The sequence below is a fragment of the Nerophis lumbriciformis genome, linkage group LG14 (genome assembly GCF_033978685.3).
Source record: "Nerophis lumbriciformis linkage group LG14, RoL_Nlum_v2.1, whole genome shotgun sequence".
Lineage (NCBI taxonomy): Eukaryota > Metazoa > Chordata > Actinopteri > Syngnathiformes > Syngnathidae > Nerophis > Nerophis lumbriciformis.
Window position 1 is genome coordinate 18,943,218 of NC_084561.2, and position 11,163 is coordinate 18,954,380.

The 11,163-nt window shown below is 38.7% G+C and overlaps 1 protein-coding gene across 1 annotated transcript in view; it reads right to left on the reverse strand.

Moving 5' to 3' along the window:
* The window catches only part of LOC133616789 (uncharacterized), a 36,911-nt gene extending 25,748 nt beyond the window's left edge, over positions 1-11,163 (reverse strand). Inside the window, exons 1-2 of the mRNA XM_061976393.2 lie at positions 11,071-11,163; positions 3,790-4,084 (exon numbers count right to left, since the gene is read on the reverse strand). Of these exons, the coding sequence (XP_061832377.2) occupies positions 3,790-4,066 (277 nt within the window). The 5' untranslated portion in view covers positions 4,067-4,084; positions 11,071-11,163. The remainder of the gene's footprint in view (positions 1-3,789; positions 4,085-11,070) is intronic.

The following is an 11,163-nucleotide window of genomic DNA, read 5'->3' on the forward strand; positions in this document are numbered from 1 at the left end:
ACTTTAGGAGTCAAGTGTGAGTGCAGTCTTTGCCTTACATTTTAAACTGTTATTTATACATCAATACAGTAAAGAAGACAGAAAAGAAACAACTGCTGATGTCAATTAGATTATTGTAGAACATCCAGCGTGGTCATTTTGAGGTTTTTTTAAATATATAATTACATGCATACGAGGACTGGATCATTGGATGCCTTGATTTAGTATCGAGCTAATTCTGTGCGTTAACTTGTAAGTAGGGTTGTACGGTATATAATGAATCATATTTGGCACTATACCACCTCTGAAAAGTACCCGATATCGATATTTTTTGCCATCACAACATATTCTTTCGTTTAAAAAAAAATGTACATTATGTTTATAAACTCAGGAAATATGTCCCTGGACACATGAGGACTTTGAATATGACAAATGTATGATCCTGTAACTACTTGGTATGGATCGATACCCAAATTTGTGGTCTCATACAAAACTAATGTAATGTATCAAACAACAGAAGAATAAATGATTATTACATTTTAACAGAAGTGTAGATAGAACATGTTAAAATAGAAAGTAAGCAGATATTAAGAGTAAATGAACAAGTAGATTAATAATTCATTTTCTACCACTTGTCCTTAATAATGTTGACAAAATAATAGAATGATAAATCAGTGGTCCCCAACCAAGAAAAAAAAAAAAAAAAAAAATTTTTTTTTTTTTTTTTTTTTAAATAAATCAACATAAAAACACAATATATACACTATATGTCAATGTATATCAATACAGTCTGCAGGGATACAGTCCGTAAGCACACATGATTGTATTTCTTTATAAAAAATAAATAAATAAACCCCCCCCCGGTCCGCGGGACAAATTTTCAAGCGTTGACCGCAGCTACAAAAAGGTTGGGGACCACTGTGATAAATGACACAATATGTTACTGCATACGTCAGCAGACTAAATTAGGAGCCTTTGTTTGCTTAGACAAGTTGTCTTGAATGTTCACTATTTCATTTAAGGACAAACTTGCAATAAAAAACATATGTTTAATGTACCCTAAGATTTTTTGTGAAAATAAAGCCATTAATGCAATTTTTTTGTGGTCCCCTTTATTTGGAAAAGGACCGAAAAGTATCAAAATAATTTTGGTACCGGTACCAAAATATTGGTATCGGGACAACACTACTTATAAGCATCCAAGACTTTTGGGGCTAAAAAAATAAAAACGAATCTAAAATGTTTTGACAAATGTACAAAAACATAGGGACTTTTATGTCCTGTTTGGTTCTGAAGATAATTAAAATGAAATGTTCCCAGATGGTTGATTAAACACTCAATAAAAATAATACAGATCTTAAGAAGCCAGACCAATATTTAATATTTCTTCTGCCAACAAAAGTGTGTGTATTGTTTATATATTTATTTTTAAATGAAACTTGTTTAAAAGACTTCACAGTGTGTATAATTACTTTTTGAGTACATTCAACAACACAGTGATAAGAAGGACAACTTTTGGTCACAATAACCGTGATATGACATTTTGCATAGCGTTACATAATCCTTCCCACCGTAACAGAACCCTGCTGATCTGACTTTACGCTGCATTAGTGATGTTTTTTTGCAAGTCTAACTAATTTGTGTTTTCCGTAGCCTGCAGCTATAAATGTGCCGCAAACAAATATTTTCCAAAGGGAACTTGTCGCAAAAACCTGAATTTGTCATGAAAATAGTAAACCATCGACCATCGGGACAGTAAGGGGTAAACATTGAGTGGCCATTACTTATGCTTATGTACCTTCCCACATTGATACAACGTTGATTATACATAGATGTTTTCTAAAACTGACTACGTTGCAAAATAGTTGTATTTGTCAATTGAGACAATGTTGTTGTCTATTGTTGGATCCACGTTGTTGGTTGGGAAATGACCAAATTTCAATGATCAAATCAGTGTCACAACCTTGACTAACCAACGCCAAAAACATTTATTTCAACATTGTATTTGTTTTTGGGTTACGACCAAAATTCAATGGTCACATCAACATCAGGACCCAACATTGAACACAAGTCAAGGCCCGTGGGCCAAATCCGGTCCGCAAATTAATTATCTACGGCCCCCAGGATGATATTTGATTAGTATTGGAACCGGCCCGCAGGCCACAGCCGCCTGCTGCTGTTTGGCACGCACCAACACTCCATCAGTGTTGGCGCTAGGGATTTTCAAAATAGGGTCCCAGGGACCCCATCAAGTCATAAAAATGGGGTCCCAGGGTAAATTTTTGGGGTCCCACTTTATTGTAACCGTTTTGAAAACAAATGCATTATCTTGTTATACCCCACATTTTATATTGTGTTTTGGAGAAAGGTTGTCATAAACGTTAATTAATTTAAAAAATAATACAAAAGAAAACCATTTTTTACGCAAAAGTAAGTGTATTCAGTTATAAACATTCATTCACTTTTTCTCCTTTATGGATCTAAACTTTACCGCTGACGGTATTTTTTTCTATATTTTTATTGTAATATTTTCAGAATGTGTTATTTCTGGCCAAAGTAAGACAAAGAAAACAATCTGAAGTTGTCTTTATTTTGTAGTTTTAATGCCAGTTTTAATGCATAGATTTTCCTCCATGTGGCCCCTTAGCTAAAATGAGTTCGACACCCCTGCTTTAATGGATCCAATGAAACACAAGTAAGCATTTAAAGTCAACTTGTTTTTCCACTCGACTGGTACTTTAAAGTACAGTGTTTTATTTTCCTATATTCAATACAGTTCTAACTGTGTGTAATGTTACAGTGGCCAAAATATTAAATATAATCATTAAATAAAACCTCTGCATCGTTTATAATGAATACCAAGGGCTACTGCGCTACTGTTTTTTAATGTTGGTCATTAGGGTGGTACTTGGTGAGCCAAGTTTTTTTCTGAGTTGGTACTTGGTGAAAAAAGTTTGAGAACAACTGTTCTATATATGTTATACCATCTTTTTTTTTTTTTAAGTCAAAAACCTAAGTAATGTTCTAACATGTGCTTTAAAAAGCTGGTTTCGACCAAATCCAAGCAAGATTTAGTTGTTTTTTTTAACGGATGTAAACACATCAAGTGTATGAGGGTTTAGGGTGGGTTGGGGGCCCTGAATTTGGTGTTCGGCCCCTGCTAATATGTGGTCCTATTTTCAAAGTTGACTGCCTTTGCTTCTCATGAGATGAGATTTGCTTTTAAAATCCTTTCGGATCAAGTTCACTGTCAGAATAATTGTATCTAAGTTATCACAAAACTTTGTGTTGAAATGAGTTCCCGGCGAGAAGACAAAAGCCGTCTTTGAACCTACCAAGAAGAAGGCTTGTAAAACTCCACTGTGTTTGATGGGAAGCAACATGAAGGTGTTCTGTTTCTTTCTTCTATTGTAATCCACAGAAAGATTTTGTCTTGACCCAAGAACTACAAAGCGGAGAGGAAGCAGGGCCTGACTCCCCTCAAGGCGACCTTTTCTTTGAATTGTTTTACGACCTGATCTTTGAACTGTTTGTAATTAAAGGCGATGGCTGTTTACGACCCCCGTCCCTTAGAAACAGCTTTTGCCAAGTAATCAGGAAAAGTCCAAATAAAAATCTTTCGCCAGAGCGTACTGGGAGACTGTTCAAGAGTACAGCCCAGACGTATCTCCTCAATTGAGCCAAATTTAATTCTGTCTCTGTTTAATTATTTGCTTCTTGTCTTGTTTAATAGATGTCATCAGTTTTTGAACCTGACATTCACCTCGGTTGACCTTTCACTTCTGAGACGATAAAAAGCTAATAACTCACTCTCTGGCTCGTCCGCCAACGGCGGAGGTTGGAGGGAGCGCTGCGAGCCCGAGGCCGAGTGCAGGGAGGACGAGTGCAGCTCCTCCACCGAGGACTCGGGGCTGTCGGACACAGGCGCCATGCAGATCTGAGTGTCCAGGTCCAGGAAGGGGGAGAAGGAGAGTCTGGCGGGGTCGATGTCCTGGAGCTGGTTGATGATGTCACTGATGGATTCCTTCATGCTGTCGAGCTCCTTCGCGTTCTGCCCGTCGCTGGCCTGAAGCCCTGAGGTGCTCATAATCACGCAGCCTGGCACCTGACCACAACAACACAAACCTCAGCCTTGAAATGAAGATTGCAAATCTTTATTTGCGTTTGACTCTCTCGTATGCGAGCTGGATGCTAAAGCAGAAAGCCCAGAGGACAGCCCTAATATGGAAACTGTTTAAAATATAACAAAATATGCCCTACTTTTTCTCCATGCTAATTAGGTCATGTGACACATGAAGACCTTCAAGGGATTAAAATACCCTCATTTGTGTAACAAACACCACAATTAGCAAATGCAACAATTATTATACAGTCATAAAATGAAAATAATAAAACATCAGAACTCATACGTCATCATTAACTGGACACTAAGAACAAAATACAGAGGTGTCTGAATATTTTTTAAGGCTAAAAAATATGTTTTTGTATATTGAAAGATTAAACTTTGTATCAGCTTTGTTGTTTTATGTGACAAAAGTAGAATATTATAATTTTTATTAGTCTCATTATTTTTACATACTTTCTTTTGCGTTATTCCTTTATTCGGTTTTTTTTTCTTCATTTTTGCTGGGTTTTTTTGTTTTGTTTCTACTCTACAAATCATTTGCCACTTCACATTTTATTTAAAAAAAATGTCCCCAGTTTTAAGAGCTATTTACTTATTTTCAGTCATTGACTTTCCGTCATAATCTTAATTTTAGCACGAATAATTATATTTTGGTTAAAAAGTGTTAACATTGAAAAAATAACTATTTAAATAAGATATTTTGGCTTTCCAAATGTAGATTTTTTTCTTTCTGCAACATTAAAAGTCCTGCTAATTTCGATCTTAATTTAGGACGTCTCCTCAGGCAAAATAAACTTGCTGCATGGTAAAATGATTTCACTAGTTTTTAGCATTTTCCAACTAAAATCTAGAGGTTTTATCTTATATTTTGTCAGCTCTTTTTGCAGTGTGCAACATTCAAATCCCAGCAGGCACAATACATTTATACAACCTTTATTATACATACATGACCTTTAAAACTGACTTTGAGACAACGTTGCAAAATAGTTGTATTTGTCAATCAAGACGACGTTGGTGTCTAACGTTGGATCCACGTTGTTGGTTGGGAAATGACCGAATTTCAACGGTCAAATCAACGTCACAACCTGACATTGAATAAACGTTGTCAAAAATGCATGTTGTTTCAACGTTGTATTTGTGTTGTAAAATGACCAACATTCAATGGTCAAATCAAGGTCAGAACCCAACATTGTCAAAAAGCATGTTCAGGGTTTGTACACCTAGGATGGGAAGCAACATGAAGGTGTTCTGTTTCTTTGATGTATTGTACAAACCCCGTTTCCATATGAGTTGGGAAATTGTGTTAGATGTAAATATAAACGGAATACAATGATTTGCAAATCTTTTTCAACCCATATTCAATTGAATGCACTACAAAGACAACATATTTGATGTTCAAACTCAAACTTTATTTTATTTTTTTTTCAAATAATAATTAACTTAGAATTTCATGGCTGCAACACGTGCCAAAGTAGTTGGGAAAGGGCATGTTCACCACTGTGTTACATGGCCTTTCCTTTTAACAACACTCAGCAAACGTTTGAGAACTGAGGAGACACATTTTTGAAGCTTCTCAGGTGGAATTCTTTCCCATTCTAGCTTGATGTACAGCTTAAGTTGTTCAACAGTCCGGGGGTCTCCGTTGTGGTATTTTAGGCTTCATAATGCGCCACACATTTTCAATGGGAGACAGGTCTGGACTACAGGCAGGCCAGTCTAGTACCTGCACTCTTTTACTATGAAGCCATGTTGATGTAACACGTGGCTTGGCATTGTCTTGCTGAAATAAGCAGGGGCGCCCATGGTAACGTTGCTTGGATGGCAACATATGTTGCTCCAAAAGCTGTATGTACCGTACCTTTCAGCATTAATGGCGCCTTCACAGATTTGTAAGTTACCCATGTCTTGGGCACTAATACACCCCCATACCATCCCAGATGCTGGCTTTTCAACTTTGCGCCTATAACAATCCGGATGGTTCTTTTCCTCTTTGGTCCAGAGGACACGACGTCCACAGTTTCCAAAAACAATTTGAAATGTGGACTCGTCAGACCACAGAAAACTTTTCCACTTTGTATCAGTCCATCTTAGATGAGCTCAGGCCCAGCGAAGCCGACGGCGTTTCTGGGTGTTGTTGATAAACGGTTTTCGCCTTGCATAGGAGAGTTTTAACTTGCACTTACAGATGTAGCGACCAACTGTAGTTACTAACAGTGGGTTTCTGAAGTGTTCCTGAGCCCATGTGGTGATATCCTTTACACACTGATGTCACTTGTTGATGCAGTACAGCCTGAGGGATCGAAGGTCACGGGCTTAGCTGCTTACGTGCAGTGATTTCTCCAGATTCTCTGAATCCTTTGATGATGTTACGGCGCGTAAATGGTGAAATCCCTAAATTCCTTGCAATAGCTGGTTGAGAAAGGTTTTTCTTAAATTGTTCAACAATTTGCTCACGCATTTGTTGACAAAGTGGTGACCCTCGCCCCATCCTTGTTTGTGAATGACTGAGCATTTCATGGAATCTACTTTTATACCCAATCATGGCACCCACCTGTTCCCAATTAGCCTGCACACCTGTGGGATGTTCCAAATAAGTGTTTGATGAGCATTCCTCAACTTTATCAGTATTTATTGCCACCTTTCCCAATTTCTTTGTCACGTGTTGCTGGCATCAAATTCTAAAGTTAATGATTAGATAGGCTCCAGCGCCCCCCGCGACCCCAAAGGGAATAAGAGGTAGAAAATGGATGGATGGATGGATGATTTGCAAAAAAAAACGTTTATCAGTTTGAACATCAAATATGTTGTCTTTGTAGCATATTCAACTGAATATGGGTTGAAAATGATTTGCAAATCATTGTATTCCGTTTATATTTACATCTAACACAATTTCCCAACTCATATGGAAACGGGGTTTGTAATCCACAGAAAGATTTTGTCTTGACCCGAGAACTACAAAGCGGAGAGAAAGCAGGACCAGACTCCCCTCCAGGCGACCTCTTCTTTCAACTGTTTACGACCTTGTCTTTGAACCGACCTTTTCTTTGAACTGTTTGTAATCAAAGGCGATGACTGTTTACGACCTCCGTCCCTTAGAAACAGCTGTTCCCATGTAATTTGATTCCTTGCTTCTTGTCTTGTTTAATAGATGTCATCAGTGTTTGAACCTGACATTAACTCAGCTCTAAGTTGTGAAAAAGGTTACAAATTATACATTACATGACCTTCACAGTACAAACAAGTCCAATAATGGACTAATAATTTCCATCCAATGTTCATTATAACGACAACCTCCCGGCATGATGGACCGATGCACCACTGTCCTCTTGGGGGCGACACAGAGCAGTATACACATGACAACAACCTAATGTAAGGGCTAATGTAAGATCAAGCGTGTAGCTTTCATTTTTAAGGATACTTATTTTATTTTTTCCCATTTTATAATTCAGACTGCCGAGAAATATGATGAACATTTCCAAGCACTTCACCCAAAGTTCAAGCATTTTTCAAACCTTGAAAACACAACATTAAAATTCAAACATTGCGCCACACATTTTCAAATGTGTGGCGCATTATGAAGCCTAAAATACCACAACGGAGACTGTTGAACAACTTAAGCTGTACATCAAGCAAGAATGGGAAAGAATTCCACCTGAGAAGCTTGAAAAATGTGTCTCCTCAGTTCCCAAACGTTTACTGAGTGTTGTTAAAAGGAAAGGCCATGTAACACAGTGGTGAACATGCCCTTTCCCAACTACTTTGGCACGTGTTGCAGCCATGAAATTCTAAGTTAATTATTATTTGCAAAAAAAAAAAACAACGTTTATGAGTTTGAGCATCAAAAATGTTGTCTTTGTAGTGCATTCAATTGAATATGGGTTGAAAAGGATTTGCAAATCCTTGCATTCTGTTTATATTTACATCTAACACAATTTCCCAACTCATTTGGAAAAGGTGTGTAGCTGCTGGTAGTCTACTACTTAAATATAGCAAGGCCTTCTCTGCTGGCCTAACACAACCAGAAATCATGATCATAATTAAAGATAAAATTATGTTTTGTATTTACATTCCCTATTAATCAATCAATCAATCAAAGTTTATTGATATAGTCCTAAATCACAAGTGTCTCAAAGGGCTGTCCTAAATATCTAAAAGTATTCATATTCTCTTCATGTCATATTATCAATCAATCAATCAATGTTTATTTATATAGCCCTAAATCACAAGTGTCTCAAAGGGCTGCATAAGCCACAACGACATCCTCGGTACAGAGCCCACATAAGGGCAAGGAAAAACTCAACCCAGTGGGACGTCAATGTGAATGACTATGAGAAACCTTGGAGAGGACCGCATATGTGGGTAACCCCCCCATGCTCCTTCCAGTGCTGTTGTTTTTAGGTTAGAGTTGTTATCCAATCAGAATTCAGCTTTCGTATGTTGCTACCATTTGGGAGTTCTAATATTTTATTTTTTCACTTTTAAAATGTTTTTTTGTGATTTTAATTCAGACAGTACCTCATAAGATATGTTTTAATTGCTGATGCATTTTAATTGATTTTTAAATGCGCCAGAAAATAACCGGTTTTGTACAATGTTGAGGCATACTTGCCAACCCTCACGATTTTCCCGGGAGACTCCCGAATTTCAGTGCCCCTCCCGAAAATCTCCCGGGGCAACCATTCTCCCGAATTTCCACCCGTACAACAATATTAGGGGCGTGCCTTAAAGGCACTGCCTTTAGCGTCCTCTCTCACCTGAAAAGGAGACTATTATATAAGTCTCCGTTATAAATAAATAAATGATAAATGGGTTATACTTGTATAGCGCTTTTCTACCTTTAAGGTACTCAAAGCGCTTTGACAGTATTACCACATTCACACACACATTCACACACTGATGGCGGGAGATGCCATGCAAGGCGCTAACCAGCAGCCATCAGGAGCAAGGGGTGAAGTGTCTTGCCCAAAGACACAACGGACGTGACTAGGATGGTAGAAGGTGGAGATTGAACCCCAGTAACCAGCAACACTCCGATTGCTGGCACGGCCACTCTACCAACTCCGCCACGCCGTAGGTTTATCTATAACCCATAAAGTAGGCAGGCACGGAGCTATTTCTAAGCGTGTGTTTATTCCAGCCGGCACGTTAATACACTGACACACAACATCCGGATTCCCATCATGCATTTCTTCAAAACTACGGCAAGTAGTAATGTCCAAAAACATAACAGAGACGAAGCAGAAGAACGAAGAAGAGACACGGCGACGACGAGTAAGAAGAAGAAGTACGCTTGCAAGTTCCAAAATGATTGGAAAAAAAATAATTTCAGTTCATCCAGGACAGCTGGAAGGGGAAGGAGTATGCTGCCTGCACATTTTGTAGATCAGACTTCTACATTGAACACGGTGGCCGAACGGATATACTCATTCATATATATATATATATATATATATATATATATATAAGAAATACTTGAAAATATATACACCCCCCGCTACCAACACCCCCTCCCCCCATCTCCCGAATACGGAGGTCTCAAGGTTGGCAAGTATGTTCAATGCCCAGTAGTGCGTAAATGTGTTTCTGTATAGTATTTCTCCAGCGATGGTCAGGTGGTGACATCAATGATGCTATTTTGAGAGGTAATCATTGAAGTCGGACATCACTGAAGGCCTAGGTGGGAAAAGCACGGCTTGCCACTGCTTAAACACAACAAAAGATCAACCTTGTGTGCCAATTGGAGGACTATTATGTTGGATCCACTATGGACTGGACTTTCACAGACCCACTCGACATCCATTGCTATCGGTCTCGGGTTACCCACATATGCAGTCCTCTCCAAGGTTTCTCATAGTCATTCACATCGACGTCCCACTGGGTTCAGTTTTTCCTTGCCCTGATGTGGGCTCTGTACCTAGGATGTCTTTGTGGCTTGTGCAGCCCTTTGAGACACTTGTGATTTAGGGCTATATGAATAAATATTGATTGATTGATTGATTGACATTTAGATGTTACCTGCTTGTCCAGCTTTGCTCAAGTAAACACGCTGCAGGACTGCTTGTATCGGAGATTTTAGACACAGGCCGATATCATCTGATTAATTGTAGCTTATAACAGATGGATATCAATATCGGACGAAGACACTTATAATTTTTAATCCATCCATTTTCTACCGCTTGTCCCTTTTGGGGTTGCGGTGGTTGCTGGAGCCTATCTCAGCTGCATTCGGGCGGAAGGCGGTGTACACCCTGGACAAGTCGCCACCTTATCGCAGGGCCAACACAGATAGACAACATTCACACATTAGGGCCAATTTAGTGTTGCCAATCAACCTATCCTCAATAAAAACTATATTAGAACAAATGTTTAGGGACAAAACACGTGTCCACAAATGGCCCATGGGCCGCACATTGGACACCCCCGGTGTTGAATATGAGCTCATCTTTTATTTCCACCTTTGTAAACTTGTACAAAAACAAAATAATCCAGACACGCTGCTCCTTTCTTGACTTTTCAGCTCAGCCACGCTGACTTTGATTGACATGTTCTGCTCACATTAGCCGCAGATGTTTTTTGACGCACAGTCTATGGAGCCTCGCTAGAAAATCTAACATGTAACAATTTTTGTTTCAACAACAAATGATGACGTGAACTTTTATATATATAAAAAAAACAATCACTTTGTGTGGCGTTGCGGCGCATGTGGAAAATGCGCGTTTTTTCTTGCTTGGCGGGAGGGAAAAAACGTAACTTTCGGCGCTGCAGCGCGACTTCCCCCCCCCCGATATGTGTATGCAATTCTAGCAAAAAAAAAAACTTAAAAAAAAAACTTTAGTGGGGGGTGGTCTTGATTAGGTTGGCTCGGGATGAATCAAAATGTGGCGCAAATAAATACACAATGAACATCTCCGAGTGTACACAAACACATCATTGAGTAAACAATGAAAAGTAAACAATGGACGTACCTTCCCGGGAGGTTGCAGACTATTTGTTGAGTTAGAAGAAGTAGGAGAAAGCCTTTCTTCCCTCCCCCTCTCCGTCTGCTTTTTGTCTTCCAG